The 23,035-nt window shown below is 44.6% G+C and overlaps 1 protein-coding gene across 1 annotated transcript in view; it reads right to left on the bottom strand.

Moving 5' to 3' along the window:
- LOC142582239 (cytochrome P450 4V2-like) overlaps positions 1–23,035 on the bottom strand; it is a 44,752-nt gene that overhangs the window by 12,002 nt on the left and 9,715 nt on the right. The window contains exons 4-7 of the mRNA XM_075691700.1: positions 19,178–19,377; positions 17,448–17,517; positions 16,645–16,771; positions 6,678–6,860 (exon numbers count right to left, since the gene is read on the bottom strand). Coding sequence (XP_075547815.1) covers positions 6,678–6,860; positions 16,645–16,771; positions 17,448–17,517; positions 19,178–19,377 — 580 coding nt within the window. The remainder of the gene's footprint in view (positions 1–6,677; positions 6,861–16,644; positions 16,772–17,447; positions 17,518–19,177; positions 19,378–23,035) is intronic.

Here is a 23,035-nt window from a genome sequence, read left to right on the forward strand (position 1 = left end):
TTCATATTACAGAGACGTTACACCATATAAGTGATGCAGGCCATGAAATAACCTTCCATTGGCTTCCAAGTCACTGCGGGATTATCGGCAATGAACGGGCGGATCAAGCTGCCCGCTCAGCCCATACTGAGGAGCACCACGTCCCAAATCCTCTTTCTAGAACTGACGCAGCACGGAAGCTCCGCCTACTTGCTCGGCAGTGCACCGCGTCGCAATGGAATGAGCCACATTTAAGAAATACGCGACTGTACTCACTTGATCCAACATTAGGTCTTCGAGCGCCATCACAGCTTCGCCGTGGAGACGCCATGCTTCTATGTCGACTGTGGTTGGGCGTGGCCTTTACCATAGCCTATGCATTCCGTATAGGGATGACGGACACCGCAACTTGTGACAACTGCGGCCATGAAGAATCGATCGAACATATTTTGCGCGGCTGCCCGCAGTACAGTCCACAGAGGGAATGCCTTCGCCACGAACTTGACCAGCTGGACGACCAACCACTATCAGAAAAAAATTTTACACCATAGAAAGGACCTACCGTCACAGAAGAAGGCCGTACAAGCACTATTGCGCTTTTTGCGATCTACCGGCCTTAGTGAACGTCTTTAACGTGAACGCCTCTTGTGTGTGTGTTGTGTGTGTGTGTGTGCCTCCGTGTGTGCGTGTTTTTTAACGTTTTCCTCTCTGTCCTCTTTCTAACCCCTATCTCCCATCCCCAGTGTAGGGTAGCAAACCGGAAACTGATATCTGGTTAACCTCCCTGCCTTTCCTCTTTATATATATCTCTCTCTTTCTTGTGAACGAGTCTGAGTTCTATTTATTTTGCGAACCTTAAAAAGAAGTTCAACAAAATACAGTGGTGGGAATAGTTTTTAGCCTGAAGAAACGCACGACAGGAGAGAAGGCACACAGGACACAACACTGTGTCCTGTGTGCCTTCTCTCGTGCCGTGCGTTTCTTTGCGCTAAACACTGTTAACTTAAAAAAAAAAAACATTGCTGAATTTGCCGCGACGGCGGTGAATTTAACGCCTCCTTTATGAGAGCGCGCCGCCTACATCACACGAGTGCACGAAAGTAGAAAAGATCAAGCACGGGAAAACGCAACCGTCGTTCACGTTGTCTTCCGGCTCCCTGCCACTCCCGTACACCCACACGAGACGGCCTATATCTCCTGTGCGCGATCCGCGCACTGTCGGCTTTACGCCTGTCCTTATCGCAGCACCGGCAACGCAAGTTGGCACCGCACCGCTCCCTTCCGCCATTTTTTTTTCCTCATCAATAAAATGTTCATTCCTCTTCCTCCTCCTCGATGGTGACACGCTTCGTGTATCTCCTTACTTCGCGTGTGCCCACTGGTCGCGCCTCCGTGGCACGCAGGAGGCAGGTTTGGAAGGGAAGTAGAGGAAGGCTCACTGCGAAACGCCGAACATGCGCTCACATGCGAGTAGCCTGTGCTGTGCAAATTTTCCCGTTCACCGTTGCGGCCAAGGTCAGACAAAGCGTGATGCTACGGAGCTGTGGGCTGTGGTGTTGAAGTGAGCGATATCGACGTCTCCGAGTTTTCAATAGGTTCGGTCGGCTCACTTGCTCATATAATTAAGAGTTCCCTCGACCCCTCCACTGTTTTGTCTGTACTGCGCTTTTGCTTTCGTACGGAAGCGGTGATGATGGCAGTCGTTCAGTGCCGCTGACGACTGACATCGTAGCACTGCTCGTTAGCTGGCCGTGTCGCGCATCTATGCTTGTGCCCCTTTCTATCATGAGTAGTACGCCTGTTGCTTCGGCGACGCGACCGGACTGTCCAAGTGCTACAGTGTCCAGCGCAACCTTCGAGAACAACGAGGTTAGCTGGACTTTCAGCAGCGCTCTCATGAATCGTAGCTAGAATCAACGTCGGCAGTGTAGCTTTCACGCGGGCGCTTTCGTGCCATCGAGGACGCGAAAAAAGCTAGAAGGCAGCATGATGCCAAGAAGCTCGCCTGTAGGCAAGCGAGCCTCCTCTGACGCCGCACCATCACTGTCTATCTGGGGTCTATTTGCGCGATGACTGTTGGGGAGTAGCTCCTACACGGTTACCGGGTATGTTACATACACTATTTGGTACACGGTAACTCTTAGTGGCACCTTCTTCACAATCGAACCTCGCTACGCTTGCGCATCACGTTAGAAGGGAAAATTTACCGTGACCATTCCTTTATATATTTATGAATATGCTTCGAGATCGTCACGTGACGTCTAGTCTTTCCCCTTCCTCCATGTTTGGGGCACGCGTTCAGTGCGATTGAGAGTAAATATGCACGTCAGCAGTGCCACTGTTAGAACTGGGCATCTGCACTATGGCACGTAGCGTAGCAGACAAAGCTACACTGTGGCCCGATCAGGACTAAGGAAATTATCAGTGCCTAGCGCCGTGTCCGACGACTAAAAAAGAAAAGCCGTGATCCCCACTTTCTGCGCTGGATCGTAGTTAAAAAGTGGCATTACCTAGAGTCGTTTTCTGCGCACAAGTTTAGTCACTCTTGTTTACTAGGTGGTCCTTCATGCCGCACAATGCTGGAAAGGACCGAGGTCTATTTTGAACAGCAAGAGCGCACATACACGCAAGTGCGTATTGCATGCACAAACACACAAATAAAAATTACCATATTTATTTAAAATATTCCTTTAGTACATGTTATTTATACCTAGTGGAAATACATCCAGTACTGCCAACATTGTACGCCATACATTTTTGTTTCTTATAAAACATTGTGATGCACAGGGAATAAGTAATTTGCGTGTATGTTTAAACGTTTCAGATGCTCAGGGAGAACAATTGCCGGCTGAGCATGCCAGGCTTACTCCATCTGCTGCTACAGCATTACTACCACCACAATCATCTTGTGCTTGACTTTTTAAAACCGTTTAGCGCTTGTAATCCCTCTGCATGTGCGATACATTAGTCTCGTATGAAGCTATTTTAATTGGGAATGTGTTCAATGCCCGAGAAAGCTTGAGTTTGCGAGAGCCTGTAGGCCAAGTAGACCTGACTGATTCTGATTCTGGTGAGTCGAACTGTCCAAGTGAGCGCGGTGGAGTGGAATTTCGTTCCCAGTAATACCTAAGCAAAAAAAAGTAAAAAGAAAAAAAATATTTTTGAGTGAGTCTGGGTGAGGCGTTTATTTTGCCGCCCTGTGCTTTTGACTTTCGTCCGCCCTTAGCCAGCGCAAGATTACGCGCCCCTTGCAGATGCGCAAGAAAGATTGACGTATGGTTTAGCACAAGTCGTCCTTGTTCATCGTTACATAGAGTTTCATACAATAAATACTTGAGGGAACTCTAGCGCTAGTGTCTACGGGAGCTGCAGCATGGGAATTATGGGAAGTATATGGATTTGCCTATACTTAGTCCTTCTGCCTTCAGACGGATTCGTGAGTTTGTAAGCTCGTCAGTTTCAACAATGCACCGCGCAATAAATAATTAAATAAACAATATTGAAATTGCCCGATGGCAGGATTCCAGCACAGAAACTCTACCACAAGCCCGATATTGAAACCATTACGCCACGGATGCATGCGTCGACAAGCGACATATAACGCCCTTATGAATTTATCGCGGGCAAGCCAGTGCCTTGAGAGGCTTGGCGCGTTTCGATTTGTCCAGCTCGACAAGCTGAACCATTGCAATTATAGTAGCGATTGTGCGTGATCGCAGCGTCTTCTGCACTTCGGAAAGTATGGCTTGTCCAGAAATTCACGACAATGAAGGCATATAAAGCGTAATAAACGAATCCATAAACATGAAGATCAGACAAATCCCTGTACTTCCCATCCTTCCCGTGGTGGCTCAACTATTGCAGCGCCAGATTTCCCTCTAGGGCGTTGCAGGAAACTCTATGCATCGTTCAGAAGCATCAGCGGCACCTACTTCTAAAAAAAGCAACAAACTGAGCGCAATGTCAACTCCTAGTTTCTTGCTTTTCTACAGACTAGAAGTTTGAAGTTGTAATTTATTTAATATGACATCGCACTGGGGAGGGGGGGGGGAGGTCTCCCGCAACATATATCAAGTGCCGCAGTTCTTAGCACTGTGGTGAAAACCTGAAGCAAAACGACATTTAACTGACTCTGCTGTTATCACAGTAACGAGTGTGCAAGCTATGCAGACCTTACGCTGATGCAAGAATTATCCCACGCTATTTACTTCTTCTTAATACAAGTCGATAGTACTATGCAGCATATCGCCACGGGGCAGAATAGAATCGACTGCGCTGAACTAGTTTGCAAACCGGTTCAATGTTACCAACGGGTTCGCGAACTGTTATAAATCTTTATTTCTCTGAACACGGACGACACAGGAGCGCGTTCAGCTCGAACCCGAAACGTACCATTATTATTTCTTTTTAGATTCGACACTCTGATTTAATATCAGCTGGTGAAGCTGAGAAGGGTATCAATATCAAGAGGTGAATTTCCTGTCTGCAATATAACCGCCAATATCATTGAAATATATCTAGGATTGCTGGATTTGACTGATTACTATGTCGAGTCAATTTTTTTTCAAATAAAAGATATCTACTTAATATGTACTGCAGCTTTAGGTCATTACAAGCGCATGAGGGCCTAATTATACAGAGAAAATGTGCGAGCCAAGCGTTTGCATTTAAGCGACAACGCAGCTCAGCCTATTCCCTTTTCGTCAAGACATGTGGACGCTGAGCAAGTAGTCGTGTTTCGTTCGTGAACACAGTGCGTTGCAAGCGAAGACCTGCAACAAGCGTCCAGAATAGGCACGTTTTCTGAGATTAACAATTATAAAGCTGTACATGCAGCGATGTTTCAGCCAGCCGTGCTTCAGCCCAGCCACCTTTCAATATCACAGTATATATTACAGTTCGATTGTTGCTCACGGTTCAATCATACTGTTAGAGACCAGAAGACGCGGGTTGGACCTTGATAGTACTGACTATTGCAATGCATTTTCCCTTTATTTCCTTGTCTTTCGCATTAGTTTGTTTAACCTTTATTTTGCGATTGCCAGCATATATGCTGGAGCGAAGGACTTTGAAATGTTCTCTAGCCAGCGTTGGCAGGCAACCACTGTCGGAGGACGCAACCATCGGGCCATGGCCTGATACTGCAACTTCAATGCGGGTTCAGGTTATATAGCTCCAGCGAGAGTTCTGTTTTCCCCTTGCTGCTTGGCTCAAGCAAAAGTTCGACTAATGGTACCTGGAATACGAACAAAAGCACAACTCTCGTCTCCACTACTCCAGCAACTTTGACTGCTCTTGCTGTCATACAGACATACGACAAGCATCATCATCTATAAACTGACGCTTCAACCACGGTGAATGAGTCCGCCGGATCGGTGATCTTTCCTGCAAGAACCTCCACCGTAAAGATTCTACAATCTCGCCAGACTACATCGATTGCCGCGGAACTCGCTGCTATTCGTTGTGGACTTCGCGTAATTTCTGATGAATTACCCAAGAAATGGAGCGTGTTCAGTGACTGCAAGGCTGCTATTCATTGTTTGGTTTCTGTCTTACGCCGCGGACCCCACCAACAACTAGCTTTAGAAATGATACTGCTGCTTCACCACCTCGTCGAGCAAGGACACGGCATCACGTTACAGTAGATTCCAAGCCACTGTAGCATAATGGCCAATGAACATGCCGATGCAGCAGCACAAACTGCACGTGAGGAGGTCTTGTAAGACTCCATTCCATTCTCAAGAGCATACGCAGCAATGAAAATTCGTGTCCTTGCAAATGAAGTCATAAGATCTTTATGGAACATACCAAACTTGAAGTACACACGTCTACACCGACTGGACCCGTCCCTTTGACTTCAACCTCCATCTGGCCTCTCTCGACTTGAGACAGCAGCGGCCAAACTTTGCTGACTGTGGCTTGGTGTCGCTTTCATAAGATCTTTCGCCTTTCGAGTCGGTATGGACAAGAGCGCGGCTTGCAGTCACTGCGGCGGCGAGGAGACTATAGCACACGTACTTTGCTACTGTCCTCGATACAGTGTGCTCCGGCTGTCACTATAGCGGTCGTATTGGCATGCCTTGACGACAAGCCACTTTTAGAACAGACAGTCTTGGAATGCCGACATGAACTGTCGTCGCACCGAAAGTCGGTCAAGGCTTTGTTGACCTTTCTTACGGGGCAGTGGCCTATTAGAAAGACTATAATGATCTCATCCCATCCCGTCCTTTCTTTTTCACGCCTTTCCTTTTGTCCCCGCTCTTCTTACCGTCTTTACTTCCCCTTTCCCTTCATCTAGGGTAGGGTACCAAACCGCAGGCTTTAGCTCTAGTTAACCTCCCTGCCATTCTCTCATTTGCATCTCTCTCTCTATGTCTCTCTCAATGCGGGCAACTAAAGCGCAGTTGGTTTCTGCAGGACACCAAGCTAGACGAGTGGCTCTAGTAGGGCCACTGTTTAATATACATAAGCACTCACCACTTCTCTTATCATCATCACCCATCCCAGTACTTTCACTCCCTTTCCCTCTTGCACAGTGCAGAGTCGCTGACTAGAGCGCACTAGCTCAGGTCTACCTCTCTGTCTTTCCTGTCAACAAATTTTATGTATCTATAATTGCCTGATGGGATATCCGTATAAACGGAGCACACAAGTACTCAGGGCTTGAGCCACTATAGAATATGTTTAAGAGAACTTACAGCAAAAGTTACCGACGTCGTGTCTTTCTCCAGTTCGTCCAAGGTGTACGACGATGGTCCAGAGATATGTTTCCTTATTGCGGCATCCACGGCTGCCGGGAAAGACAACTCGTCGTCAAGTTCGTCGTTGCAGCTCTGTTCTGCCAGCTTTCTTAATATCGCAGATTTCCTTCGCTCTATCACCTGCAGGAAAGGACGACCCACCAATATATAGGGCGCACCAAGTCAAGACACTTCAAAACCTATCACAAATGCGACTTCATGCACGTGTGGAAAATACTCATTCTTTGGCCCTTCTGCAAACAGTGCAAAACAAATGTTTTCTCATAATTATAGGCAATACAGTTTGTTCAAACTTGCGTTCCCTTTGTCATCTGAAACTGACCCCTAAAGAAGCCTGTATCACTTACTCCAAGCTGCGAGCTCCGAGCTTATGCATGTGCAGGCATGGTCAAAAGCTCACTGCATGTAGTTTTCAGGGAAAAATCGAGCATCGGCCCAGTTTTAGCTTGCGGCCATTAAAACAGTACAACACCATCCTTGTCGCGTTCGTTATTAGTACTCGCAGCACATTTGAAATCCACGTTGCATGCCCAGGCTCAGAAAACAGCCTTCGTTTTCTCGGATGTCGCGTACCGTAAACTTTTTACCACACCTGCACAATGGAACAAGATCAACGTTATCACTAACTCATGAGATACTATGAGGGTGACTCAGAAAGTATTTGCCTTTATATTTTTAGCCACATTACGGCTGTAAATGCGAAGTCAACATATCCATTCCTAGCAGTGGACCTTTTTTGGACCGGCCTGCCCTTATCTGCCAGCAGCTCCGCGGCACGGCGCTGCTGTCAGTTGTTGAAGATGGCGGTTGTGCTTCACACGCTCACGGCGTACTAGCAAAAGACTGTGATTCGTTTTCTATGGAGCAAGGGACGAACACCCATCGAAATACACAGGAAAATGCAGCTCACGTATGCGAAAAGGTATCTCGCTTTCAGAAGTGTGAGATGGCGGCGTTAAGAGTTGGCCAAAGGCCATGAAGACTTGCATGACAATGAGCGTTCGGGGAGGCCGCGTGCGTCGCTGAGTGATAACATATCTCAAATTTAGTGCTGCGATGGGACAAAAGTACGTAGAATAATAGTACGTTATATTTGTAATTACCTTTATGTACCTTATTTCGGCTAATAAAAAATGGGGCAAACACCTTCTGATTCGCCCCCGTACTATCGCAGTGGAGCACAGGCGCCAGTTGTTATCGTTCAATATTCCTTTAGCTACATTGTAGTGGACGTGAAAGTTTAATTGAGATTTGATTTGTTCAACCTCGCGCCATTACTTTATCGTTTCTGTTGGTAAAATGCTGTTGCTATTTTTTTTAATGCGTGAGCATTTCTGTGTTTACCCAACGAGGAAACCTGTCCGTCCTTCACGTAAGACGATCTCTTTCTAGATAGGGGCCGCAGCAGCGAGCGAATTGACCTTCTCGCTGCCTCTCGCTTGAACGCGAACTGAGCGGCGAGAACACAGTGCACACGAAAGTATCAGAACTGCGCACTCTGTCCCCATTGCTGATCGCTTACCAGATGGTGCCGGCGCAGCCGCGCGTTACGCAGTTGCTGCCAGAGAACGGTTCATCACAGTTGGTAATGGTTCGAATCGAGAGGAGGCAGCGTCATCGAGCACGTCTACGCACGAGACCTACGAAACGTGACGCTGTTCAGTCACGTCGCGTGCTACAGCACGCATCGGCCAGTGCTCATCTTCCACGAAGCAGCGGCACCATCCGAACGCACCATCATAGAACATGAACGAACATGCTGCTACTCGCCTCTTCTTCGTCGTCTCACGCTGGTCTCAGTTATAATTTCGGCGTCGCAGCCATATTTTACGGTTCCACGATTATTTCGCGTTGTTTCTCAGAATTAGACCAAACACAGCAGCATACAACGGCGAAACAGCACATGATTAGTAGCAAGTGCTTACGCTCCATTCAGAAAACTCCCACAGGAGATTGTGCGCGTAATCTTAGAGCACAGCTCATAGGCACCCGTTCCTGCGTTGAACGTCGGCGTGCCTCAGTGTCGTACCTCGTAACCGAGCGAACGAGCACAGAGAAAGATGAAAGCGAGTCCGGAGCGCAGCGGGAGATGAAATAGGAGGAGGCTACAGTGAAAGCTTGAGGTGGAAAGCGGAGGAGGAGCGGTGGGGAGACGGCCTGCGCATGCGCTGATTGGCCGGCGACCACGGCGAAGTAGCTATGTAATAAAAGAAGTATTACTGCAGCCGCGTGGACGATCTCATCTGCGCTTCCGAGGAGGGGCTGGGGTGGCGTGAGGTGGGGAGGGCTACGCTCGTCCGCCGCGTCAGCTGCTGATGTCAGTCGGTGGTACCAGCGTGTGTGACGGGCATCACTGCTCCTGAAAGGGGCAAGGGTGATTGGCTACGAATAAGGCTCGATGCGACGCTCCCTTGAGTTTTGTCGCGGCTGACGCTGGTTGCATGACTTCTCCGCGACGAAGGACCGTTTTCGTCGTTGGTGGAACAAAAGCGTAAGAAAAGCGTAGCACCTCGCAAGACGGGCTCTGCGACTACGATGGCTACGACATGGCGCCAGCATAGCACGCGTCGTCTCTATCGAAACAAAGCGCAGCATGAGTGGAGGTCTGTCTGCGGCGGTTGCTGTGGATCGCGCCCACGCGACACTCACGCACTGCCTCTCGCGATCGCCTGTTTAGCGAGGCAATCGCGTCGCACTTCGCTCAGCTTGCAAAGTGCCGCACGAGACAGATTGTCCGGGCTAGCTACGCTACCGACAGCGTTCTCTTCGTGATATAAACCATGGAACTATATAATCATTATACAAAACATTGATACGCGAAATGAGAACACGTATAGAGCTGCGCTCTAGTATGGCATTAAGAAATATCGTAATCGTTGGAAATTTTTAGTCGTCATCGTGTTCCCGCTGATTAGCGACCACAACCGTCTTCATGTATCCCTCTCTATACCACTTAAAAGAAGATCCCCTACGAAAAAATTAATCACCGACTATAATAGAGGAAACTTTCAGCTAATCAATCATGAACTCACTCGCGTTTATGAACACTTCGAAAAGTCCTACGCAACCCGTTCTGTGAATGCTAATTGGGAGCTCTATAAAAGCACGTTGCTGAAGTTAAAAAACAAATATATCCCTACAATCATTATTAAGTCCTACTCAAATAACCGATTGTGTAACAAACACTTAAAATCACTACTTAACCGGAAAAAACGCCTCTACAGAACCGCCAAAAGTAAAAAAAGTCCAGAAGCATGGGAGCGACACCGCCTCTGTGAGACTGAATATATTAAAGCAATAAATGAGGCCAAGGACAAATTCTTCTCTGTTGACCTGATTACAATGCTTCGCTCAAACCCAAACAAATTCTGGCGTGTCATCTCCACGAAACAACAAACTAACGAAATAAATCTCGTTGACTCAGATGATGGATTAATAAGCCCTAATAATTCCGCAGCAGCCCTAAATGAATTCTTCACGTCGGTATTCCCCGTCCCTAATCCTTGCACTATGGAACCTTTACCTAGCTTCTCGGCAAAAACAATGCCTAAAGTACAAATAAACCCGGATGCCCCCCCCCCCCCCCGCCCATGTCTAATCTAATTCGCTCTCTTAAAATATCATCCTCGGCTGGCTGCGACGACGTAAACACCAAATTACTTAAAAGTGCTATAACTCCTTCTACAAAATTTTTTACCTTATATTTAATCAATGTTTAAACACAGGAAACGTTCCCGACGATTGGAAAAGAGCGAAGGTAGTTCTCATTTTTAAAGCAAGAAGGGACGATAACCCTACTAATTACCGTCCGATATCTCTAACCAGTGTCCCATCTAAGCTCCTTTAGCACATTATAGCATCTAACCTAATGGATTATCTAGAATCAATCAATTTTTTTACCCTTTACAACACGGTTTTCGTATATGTCTGTCTAGCGAAACTCAACTTGCCGAATTTACCCACGACCTACTACTACACATGGACGATCACCTTCAAATAGATGCAATTTTCCTATATTTTTCAAAGGCCTTTGACCTCGTGTCTCACAACCATCTCCTTGCAAAATTATCCTCCCTCGGTATCCGTCCCGAGATTATCAAATGGATTGAAAATTTTTTAACAGGACGCGTTCAGTTTACGTATGCTAACAATTTTCAGTCAACCCTTACCAGTGTAACTTCCGGGGTTCCCCAAGGCGCAGGTTTATCTCCTCTATTGTTTTTGATTTACATAAATGACCTTCCCACTGACATATAAACGAAGCTGCGGCTTTTTGCAGACGATTGCGTTCTTTATAACCCCCTTCATACATCTAACGACACAATGACCCTACAACACGACCTTGACACTATCGCTTCTTGGTGCGAAAATGGAACATACCTCTTAACCTCACTAAATGCAAGGTAATATCCTTCACGCGTAAACACACCACCGTGCAACACACATATCGCATTAACTCTGTTCCTATTGATCACACGTGTACTTACAGATATCTAGGAGTTCATATGACGCCATCACTTTCATGGGTGAAACATATTCAAACAATTCGCTGCGAAGCTTCGCGCACACTAGGGTACTTACGACGTAACTTAAAATCCGCATCGTCTGAAATAAAAAAAAGCTAGCATATTTAACGTACGTGCGACCAAAACTTGAGTACGCCTCATCCATCTGGCATCCCTCACAAGCTTATCTCGCCGATGACTTAGAAGCCGTACAAGACCGCGCTTCTCGCTTCATTACGTAACAATATTCAAGACATATCAGCGTAACCACCTTAAAACAAACTTTGATTCTTCCATTGCTTGCTTCACGGCGCATAACTTCTCGTCTTTGCCTTCTTCACACTTTCTTTTACTTCACCCAATCAGGACACGCCCTCTTAAAACGCCCGTTCAGAACATCATCCCGTTTATCTCATACTCGGCCCTTGGCGGCGATAAAGTGCCGGACGACGGCGATGAGCAGCTCATTCTTCCCCCATGCCGTAACACTTTGGAACGCACTCCCGGATGACATTGTTTCGTGCAGCGACCGCAAAACATTTCGCGAAAAACTAAACGATTTTGATAACGCCAACATAACCATATGAATACCACATCTATTTATTTATCGCCTTGTTGGCACTGTGTATACGTTCCGTTTTCTTCTTTTTCAAATTCTCTCTTTGTACCTATTACAACTAATGTGCACTTTATTGTGTGACTTTCTTATGAAGCTGTTCGACTTTCATGCACGCCCCGCTTTATGTAATGCCTTCGGGCCCTTAAGGTTGAATAAATGAAATAAAATGAAATAAATGAAATAAGTCTTAACTTTGTCGAAAAGTATTACTTATCTTAGCGCACAATTCCCTTAACAAGAACGTCATGACCTGTCTTCACTTTCTAACTGTATTTACTCGCAAAAAAGGTCATGGGTTCGATTGCCAGGAGCGGCGGCCGCATTTCGATGGTGACGAAATGCCAATATGCGCGTGTGTTCAGAGTTGGAAGCGCGTTAAAGAACGCCAGTTGGTCAAAATTAATCCGGAGTTCCCCATTACAGTGTGCCTCATAATCATATCGTAGTTCTGGCACGTAAACCCTCAGAAGTTATTATTCGCTCGCCCCTCCAAAAAAATATTGACGTTGGCAGAGGGTACTGCTTTATCATGATTTTATTTTAAAGGAGAACATTACAGGTTCCTATATCTTACCTACTTTCATTGTGATACTACCATTTTCAAGCAGACCATTGCTCATGGTTATATTGCGCTCAGTTTTACACCGACGATATTAAGTGAAGGACGGCATGTGGACGGACGTAGCGCAATGAACGTTCACCAACTAGCCCCCTTCATTGCTCGCAGAGCAGGTTGTCGAGTTTTCTCTTTTAATAAGATGCTTAGTTACTTCGTTTGCACTGTATGATCAGCTGTTATTTGAATGGTGTCAAGGTTTACTCACATTGCACCAATATGCGTAAGCTGCTATTAAGCATAGAACTTCATTACGCACATGTTTCGAGTTAGTGTCTCGTTAGGTCCGCTCTTATTGTTGGTGGCTACCTACGACGACAATGCTGCATGTATCAACGGCCCACTTACGTATGCTGCCCAAAGGTGTAAACAGTTTCTATTGTGTTGCTTCCTCGCAGAGCAATTTTCTCTTGGGCGCCTTTTTAAAACGAATTCTCGCTCTCATATACTTGGATAAACACATGACCCACTATTTAAACATAATACTGCTCCCTAAATAACCCGCTTATTTTCCTCGTAACTTGAAGAACAATAGCATTACGTAAACACTATGCTTCAATGCGCTTACAAGCATAAGCTTATTACATACTGAATGCAGATACGTTTCTTTGTTCTCTGCTTCTTTTTACAGCGGAGCTGTTTACGCTAGGTTCTGGCAGTTCGTGGGCTTAGGGAAAAACGATGGCGGCCACCCCAGAGCTGGAACAGCTAAAGCATAAAGCAAACGCGTATTGTTGGGTGTGCCCCAGCTGCGTTTAATCGCGAGAAGTGTCAAAACATATTGTGAGCATTTACAAGGCTAGTAACGACATACTGACCTTTACAAAGCCTTCACGTACTGCGGCGTTAACGCAGTGCGGCGGGCCTTGATTGCACTCGTCTGCAGGCAGAGCGATTCGACGCTGACCTCGGTGTCTCTAATGAAATAGTAAGCTGTTGGGCTAGTTGGTTTCACATTATTTTTGCAGAGGGGAGCGCAGAAGCGTTGAGGAAGGAGGATACGTGGACAGGAAAGACGCTCACTTGCAACTAAGTATGTTTTCAGAGACAAAACGATTTCACACAACCTAAAAAGGATCGGGAAAAAACACGGCATTGACCTCGTCTTTACAGCTCCTCTCAAGCTTTCTCCGTTGTGCGCCCTTACAAGATGGCCATAAGAAGAACGAGAACTGCGAAAAGAAACGCACGCAACCGCTCGCTTCCTGTGCTATCGACGTGGTATATATTACACAAATCGACTATGGCATAGTCTACATTGGGCAGCCGCGGCGCCGTCTAAGTGAAGGGCGAAGAGAACATTCTTCATTCTTCAGGCCTTGAGCAACTCCGGCAACCTTCCTGCGCACTGCAAGAATTGAGGCTGTAAGCCCCTTTACGATAAAACCGAGATTAAAAGCAGGTCCAAAGAAAGGCTCGAAAGGAAAATCCTCGAGGCAGGTCAAATTGACGCCCACGCTAAGGTTTGCATTAGTGCCCAGTCAGTGCATCTGATGGATAAGGAATTAACGTTCCTCGCACTTGGCTGAGGTATCTACGCCACCCCCTCATGTCGTTCTCCCCCCGAAGGTTTGTTTGGAATGACTTCTGTCAGACCACTTGCGCATGCCGTTGTTGCTATCACCTACACTATAGCTGTCATTATTAATACAGTGATGCACGCCCCGTTGTTAGGCGAAGTTTATATATATATATATATATATATATGTATATATATATATATATATATGTATGTATGTATATAATTATCGATGAGATCGCATGCGCAATAACGTTCCTGATCACAATGCGTTGGCGTGCTATAGTTAGTGCGAATCCATAATTACTTTGTTTAGCGCAAAACAACGGACACAAGCAAGACGACAGGACAAGGCGCCTTGTCCTGTCGTCTTTCTTGTGTCCGTTGTTCTGCGCTAAACAAAGTAATTATGGATACTTAGTCGCAAGTGAGCGTTTTTCCTGTCCACGTCTCCTTTTTCCGCAACGCTTCTTCTCTCCCCTTTGCAAAAATCGTATAATGGACTTGACGCCGCAGCATAAGATGTCACCGGCGTTGAACGTGGCTTCGCCTTCATTTACACACCTTGGCGTATCTTTAGCGAGAGAGAAAGCATGGTTTACAGTGAAACTATAGGGGGCCTGACGTGCTGTGCCGCTCGAGATGTACACGCTTGCGAAATCGCCTTATCACCGTCTCGGCAGCCATTTTGACCTACCGTCGCGCCGCCTATAGTCGCTGGAATGACCAAATACACCGCAGAAAGTCACTTCGCTCGCCGCTACTGCCGCGCTTGCTCACGCCAGCGTTTTGGCAGTGTCCGCGGTCATCGAGTGGGATGTGTTCATGTTTGTCTGTGCGCGCTGACACCGTGCTTGTTAATTGACTTTGTAAGTAAATGCTTCGAAGTTTATACGACCCATGAAGCTACTATCCTTACTTCGTGTTACTATACTAATTTGTTATCTCAATCGATGCTTCGCCTTTCGGGTGAAACAGCGACTTTAATACTTTAACATACTACTACCTATGGTACAGTCGCCATATTCTGTTAGGCACAAAAAAAAAAAAGACAGAGAGAGAAAGAATGGGCTGAAACCATCGACGACAATTGTCTTTGTTAGCGAATAGCCGAATGCTTCTAGAAGTTTGTTTAAATGAATGATGAGCTTTAATGCCTATATTTGTTGCAGTAGGATATATAGGTAGCATTTGTTGTTTAATTGCGTAACTCCGTAGAAAAGAGCACTCTTAACCAGCCTATCTGTAGCGGTGGTATAGGTGGCTACGCGTATACGCCGATTCGTCAGATCAGTGTTTCCTCCGGAGGCGCGATCACCCGCATGGAAGGCGACTGCCACCCTGCTCTCCCGCAGCGGCCCCAGGGAGAGAGAAGGTGGCGGGAAAAGGCTTCCCTTTCAGAGCGCTCCACCACAGGACATAAGCTTCTCGCACGAGAGCACGTGCGTCTCGAAGAGCTGCCATAGTTGGCGTATTCGGATACGAACGCACTTCGCAACGCGTTTGCATGAGGTCACGTGCACTTTTCATCGCTGCCTTTGAGTTGCCGGTGAAAGTTCTGCCAGCACCTATAACGGACCATGAAAACGGGCGTAATATCCAACGAAAGCTATTGTCTTTATAGAATGAATATCCTGGCGCAATAGTGATACCGTACCAATTTAGTCTAGCAGAAGGAGCTTATTGTTCTGGAGCATCTTCAGCTTGTGAGGAGACAACGCTATCCACCAAACATCAAGTCCAGCATGCCGGAGGGTAAGTGAACAGACAAAGCATAGCGTAAACATGACATATGTATGGTTATCTGTGATAATGTGCACTCACGTGTAGAAAAATACAGTTTAGAAGTTATAAAATCGGCGCAGTCTACACCGGTGCAGCAATGTGGATACAACTCTGAGGCAGAAATAATTAACAAGCATTTACGAAAAGTAACAATAAATTGCAAATTACAGATGTATAGCACGGCTGAAAGTAAGAATAACCCGAAGCAAAACTATACTGTGCAATTCTCGTAACCAGTATGGGCTTCAATATATCAAGTAACAAAACTTGCCGCCAGTGCCCAACTGAGGACGGTTAGCAGAGTCAAGAGTCTTCCGCAATTTTATAGACGCACATATGAGTCGGCATTTCTTTAATTTAAAAAATTGTTCTTTTCTCTATTGTGGCACGTCGCTTTACAACGAAAGCCACCATCTACGAGGCTACGTCACGCGTCCAGCAAGCTCTTGCGACGTGCTTTTTGTAACAGTGAAAAAAAACCTTATCAATTGCCAGCTTTCACGCCAAACCTCTCGAAGAATACACTCGCTAGGAGAGTAGCACGAATTAAGCTTGCCGTATATGAGCCGCACTGGTAATGTAAACGCGATCTTTAAACGCATATATATATATATGTATATATATATATATATATATATTATAAGCAAATTTGTTCATTAAATGTGCCGAACAGATTGCATTCTATATTTTACTCACTGCTATGTTAAGCTTGTCCTGGACCACACGGTAAAGTTATACGCCACACGCATAAAGTCTGCAGTGAACTGTGGCGGCAATCGACCCTGTAAGAACATTTGTCAGCAGGCACAGCGTGACGTTAGAAGCTCGGAATGAAGAAACGCTTTATTTATATCACTTACAGAAAGGTGCAGGTTGCCGATATTGTCGACTGTGCTCTTCCAAAGCTTCCCTTCCTTCGTGTTGTCGTAGAGGGCCTGTATCCACAGCCAAGGTCGGAAGTATCGCACCGTCAACAGGAACGTCAGGCTTCATGTGAATGTTTCGAAAAGACGCCCCATGTGAACCGTTTCTTTTTTTTAAATGCAGGTAACGAGCAGTCACGGTGTATCTAAAACGCCCAGTCACTGTAAACATAGTCTATCAGAGTGAGTGGCGTGAGCGAACATGAGTAAGTGACCGTGAGTGAGCGTGTGCTAGTGAGACGTGAGTGAGTGACAAGGCCGTATAACAAAAACTCCTCCAGCATCCTATCACGCGCGCTGACACTTTACCAGACACACACGCAAAGATGCGAATTATTGGAGCCAACGAGAGTGTCCGTGATTTCTTTATGTTATCCAGACTGTATTTAAGTACTGTAGTCATAACATAAATCTTTGAAGATTAAGCGCGGCTGCGAACAGTGCATCATTATAGTAATGTTAAAATGATTATGTGAGGGAGCTTTTGCAGAATATCTGGAACAAATCAGACGGGATTTTTTGGATTGTCACGGCCGAAGCAGGGACGACACACAAGAAAATCCAATTTCGTGTGACTTAATAGGACATAAAGCTCGATCAAATTTGCAATTGTATCATGTAGTTGGTGGCAAACACTGGGCCCGATGTGTTCAATTCGTGTTCCCTTTCGCAAGGGCGTTTGCGTTGTCGCTGCAGCATGCAAGATCCGTGCAGTCAAACAACCAGGGATGAGGACTCACTAGTTAAACCAGCGGGCGTACTCTTTCCTATTTCCGTTCTGCAAGCCTAAGTGGATTCCAAACAAAGCACCTGGAAGAGAAATAACTAAATAAATGCAAGTGGGACAATATTTGAATTAATATTACACGACGTTTCAGTACTCGTGTGCTTGATAGTAGCACGGGCCTGTTGGCGTGCGCGCGAAGGGCATGGCTCTTTACATGGCAGCTTTTAAGTTTCACGCAATTTTCTCACGAAAGGCAAGGTGCTGCTTTGCATGTAGTTCAATAAACAATGCACGACTTCGAACTATTCCCATGATATATAGACAATACCGTTGTCGCCGCATCACTCCGTGACACGGACAAAAACGGCGAAGTGCATGGAGAGTAACTGTTGTCGTTCGTCCTCCCGTTGCTCTCCTTCCGAGCAGGGACTGAACACTTCCTCTCCGAAATTTGCACATGGCGCGCACATTCATGCAGTTAGTCTTTTGAGGGACGAAAGCGCCCTCTTTAGGACTAACGGCCCAGTTACTCTCGTTTTCCCCTGGATTTTCCTTAGAGTGTAAGGCATGCGACGACGATTTTATCGCCCTTGGACTTAATACGGAACTTCAAGGCGACGGCAGGAATTCACCTGAAGCGTCCATTTAACTGCTATTGTCATAATACGATAATACGATCGCCATAATACTTGTTCCCCGTGAACTCTCGAACATAAGTTGCGCTAGTGCAGACACACTTCAGCGCCGCCCGTTTTTCTACGGGCAAAATTAACAGTGTGGAACACTTGGACATGTCCTTCTAATATCGTTATCAAAATGCACAGAACAGGGTAGAGTGCATGTGCTGGTCTGCTCTATTCCCACATAAAATTATGACGCCTGGTACATTAAGCTGAAACATTCACCAGTTCAAATCAGGAACACATTTTTTTTCTTTAGGCAAAGATTTTCCACTGCAGGCACTAGCTCTGCACAGTTTTCTCTGAAGAGAGCTTGACAAGGGCTGTTGGTCCTTACCAAGAAAGGCTTTCAAGGTCAGTGGCGGCAGTGTTAATTTCTTGTTTCGAGCTTTTTTCAGGCAATAGCCAGTAAAGAGCGGGTTGGTCGCAATGCTTGTTTGCATAGCACGAACAAACTAACACAACGGTACAAAGTAGAAACACTCCGTGCTTGGCGCCACACAAATCTGCAGGTTTTAATAAAATGGTATAGGGGGGGGGGGGGGGTACAATAAATTAAGGACGGGCGCCAAGAAGCTAACCACAGAAAAGCACGTATGATGCACAGAGGCTCACGGCATTGAAACAGCAAAGCGAGACATTATACATATGGTAGAAAAAGCACAAGAAAATCAGGAAAATGAGTATTTAAGGCTGTAGGAAAACAATATGACTCAGCAGCAATGTTGCAACATCAAGGCGATGGCACATACGTATGCTATGGCTATGGCTATGGCTGCTCACGTCTTTGTAGTTCCAGCGCAAAGCCATTAGCGCTTTTGCTAGTGTTTAAGATGGATACAACTTCATCCTTCGAGCACTTACCCCGTTTGTATATGGCAAACGTTGTATATGGTATATGGTTGTATATGGTGCATAGAGCACGGCTAATGGAGGCAAGCACGTATATATAATTTCTATTTTAGTCACGAAGCATTCAAGCCCCCGATTATAATGCTAAGCGACCAGGGTGAGCTTCAAGGATCAAAGATCAAAGCAAGAAGTCTAGTAGCGCAATACTCACGGCCTATGATGTCGAGAACGCAGTTCTGTATGTTTGTGTAGCAGACGACTGGTTTGTCCGGTGACTCCGATGTGATGGACTCGATGCGCTTCTCAAGAATGTTTCCGCTGTCATTGAACACAGCCATGCAGCTTTCGAGATGTTCCGTGTTGAATGCGTTCTTGAAGAGTTTCGCCTTTGCTTTCCACGGGTCCCCCTTGCTGCAATAAGTGATGATCCGTTTGCATCACACGTCTCCGATCTTTTTTCACTTTGGTTAGAGTGAATGAATGCTTTGTTTTAATGCTATTAGCATTCTTTACGAACTTCCCCCAGTTTGCGGTATGTATGTACAACAACAACAACAACAACAATAATAATAATAATAATAATAATAATAATAATAATAATAATGATAATAATAATAATAATAATAATAATAATAATAATAATAATAATAATAATAATAATAATAATAATAATAATAATAATAATAATAATAATAATGATGTCTGTATTTGTGTCCCGTAAACGTACACGACACGGGAGACCTGCAGTAAAAGCTGTCATGAATGGCAGCTTGACAGAGCCGTAGGCACCCCATACACGGGGCAGTTACATAACGACAAAAAAGGCACATAACGCATGGTCACATTTGAAATTACACATTCCGAGCGTACAATGTACAATGTGACGTACACAAAAAATAAGGCAACATAGAAATAAAAATTGCAAGTTCACTCATACAATAAAACATCACAGTCAACGACGGAGTAGTCACAAATAACATAAATGCAGTTTCACTTATCCGCAAGAAATAACAGTAATACATACACAATTATGGTAAAGAGAACCAAAACAGATAAAGCAGACATTGTAAATTGAAAGAGCGAAAACGGAACTATTTCCTCGACATGTACATTGTTAGTGATAAGGGGGCAAAGAAAAACTTGGTTTGCAGAAACGAAAAGTTAAGAAAGTAACTGCCTAGAATTTGTTAAATTGCTGTCGAAGTTCTTTGAATGTTATATCTTCAAGTTTAACGTGTTCATTATTTAATCTATTAAGTAACCTGGGTAATTTGTTCTGTAGTGTCTTTAGACCATACGTTGTTTTATAAGTTCCCACTTTCCAGGGCATAGTATTGCGTGTCTGGCGGGCAGAAGTGTTTTCCTGTAGGTTAGCTAAACGTTGTAAAAAGAAGCTATTATTTATTTTTTCGTTTTTAACTGCTTTGCCTAAGATGTAGTCGAACAATTTGGCAACTGGGATTACGTTGTACTTGTCAAAAAGATGCTGTGTGTGCGAGTGACAGGGCAAGCCCTCAACAATTCTAAGGAACTTTTTCTGCAACCTATGAAGCCTGTTTAAATTTCCCTGTGTTGTGTCAGACCATATTAGATGGCAGTAGTTTATTCTGCTGGAAAACAATGAATTATAGATTAACATCATAGTTTCCGGTGGAAGTATATGGCAAATTCTTTATGTTAAACTTATTACTTGCGCAAGTTTATTTGCCACGCTATCCACATGAGCATCCCATGACATATGTTCATGAAAAGTGACACCTAACGTTTTAATACTGTAAGTAATCTCAATAGGTGTTGCATTTATTGAGATAAGTTTGCTGATTGATATATGTTTGTTTTTAGCTCGAAATATTACAGCTTTCGTTTTATTCTCATTTATCAGGAGGCTATTCCTACGTGTCCATTCATCTAATTTTGCTAACGTGAAATTAGCGTCGTCGGTAAGGTCATCCATATCGTTACCACCTATCAATATGCTGGTGTCGTCAGCTACAAGATAAATTTCCCACTTTCATTAATTTTAACAATGTCATTCACATACATATTAAATAAAAAAGGCCCTAGAATGCTACCCTGTGGGACGCCTGAGGAGATAGGTAGTGGATCTGAGTGATAGCCATTTATGACAACTATTTGTTGGCGGTATTCTAGATAACAACGTGTAAGAGAAGCCAAATTGCCAAGAAAGCCATAGCGTTCAAGTTTTTGAATTAGAAGATTGTGATTAATGCAATCAAATGCCTTTGATAGGTCAATGAAAATGCCCAGAACAAGTTTGCCTTCCTCCAAATGCTGTAGTAGGTGTTCTTTATGTGCTAGCAAAGCGAGTTGAGTGCCCATCCCCTTACGGAAGCCATACTGACTGTCAGTTAGCAGATTGTTTTTCTCAAATTAAGTTCGCCGCCTTAATATAACTTTTTCGAAAACCTTTGAAAACACAGGAAGTATTTATAATGGCCAATGATTTCCCAAATTGTTCTTATCACCTTTCTTAAAAAGTGCAATGACGCGCGCTATCTGCATCCTATGAGGAAAGGTACCTTCGTTTAAACAGAAGTTAAAGACATAAGTAATGCACTGAGATTTAAGATCAGCAACGTATTTTATAGGTTTAATTTGAAGGCCGTCAATATCCCTGGCACTACTGTTTTTTAGGCTGAGAATTGTAGTAGTTATTTCCCCCTCGTGTACTGAATAAAGAAATGATAGAACTGGAATTTTGAAGAAGTATTTTAATGATTGGAAAATGTAGAGAGGTCGGCCGGATAATGGAGCATCTGGCCTGCTACTCCACGTAAGGGAAGGGAAAGAGGGAAAGAAAAAGGGTCACAATGGGGGATGATAACGGGAGGAGCGAGGTGAAGGACACATTACGCAACTGGTATCACAGGCGTGAGTCCAGGCCCGTGTCACCTAGGAAACGTGAAAGTGCACGCATTGTCTCTGTCGTCTGCCAACTCTGTGGCCATGCGCCTAGCAATGACGCGCGCTATCTGGAATTTTGAGAAATGTATTCAAGATCATTGATCGGTGCGCAGTGTGCTCCAATGTTAACAAAATGTTTGTTAAAGGCAAGTGCTTTGTGCTTTACCTCCATACCATTTATTTTCAAACTATGCATCTGTTCAGCAGGAACATTGTAATTTAGCAGAGATTGCAGGTTTTTCCACGTAACATCCGAAAATGAATTCGAAGAACTAAAGGCATTGAAACAATGCTCGCCCTCGCCTCTTTTATGTCTTTATCTAGACAATTCAGAATTTTCTTAAAACGGCGGAAAAGTTCTAGATCTTTGGTCTTTATGAATTCAGCATATAAAGCATTCTTCTTGCGTATTCGAACAGATAGCTCCGGGCTAATCCATGGCTTATGTATTTTATTTTTCTGTTTTACGCACTTCAACAGAAAACTAGCGTCGTATATTGGTTTCAAGAGGCTAAAAAAGATTCATAAGCGTCATTTGCATTTTTAGATTCAAATACAGTATTCCAGGTTGTTTGCAGGATATTGGTACGAAACATCAAAAGATTTTGTTCAGTTACTGGTTGAATAAGGTGTGTCGACTGTGATTCCTTACTCTGTAGATGACCGTTGTAACATAGAAATATTGGCATATGGTCGCTCAAATTCGACACGAATACGCCAGCTTAACTGAATCTGGATTTATATTTGTAATGAATACGCCGAGTAGAGATGACGTATTCTTGGTCACTCTGGTAGGTAGTTTTATGGTATTCCAGCATGCATTGCATTTTAATAGCGTTTTAAGCCTGGTATGTATGTATGTATGTATGTATGTATGTATGTATGTATGTATGTATGTATGTATGTATGTATGTATGTATGTATGTATGTATGTATGTATGTATGTATGTGTGTGTGTGTGTGTGTGTGTGTATGTATGTATGTATGTATGTATGTATGTATGTATGTATGTATGTATGTATGTATGTATGTATGTATGTATGTATGTATGTATGTATGTATGTATGTATGTATGTATGTATGTATGTATGTATGTATGTATGTATGTATGTATGTATGTATGTATGTATGTATGTCCACGTCT

The sequence above is a fragment of the Dermacentor variabilis genome, chromosome 5 (genome assembly GCF_050947875.1).
Source record: "Dermacentor variabilis isolate Ectoservices chromosome 5, ASM5094787v1, whole genome shotgun sequence".
In the NCBI taxonomy this organism is placed as follows: Eukaryota; Metazoa; Arthropoda; class Arachnida; order Ixodida; family Ixodidae; genus Dermacentor; species Dermacentor variabilis.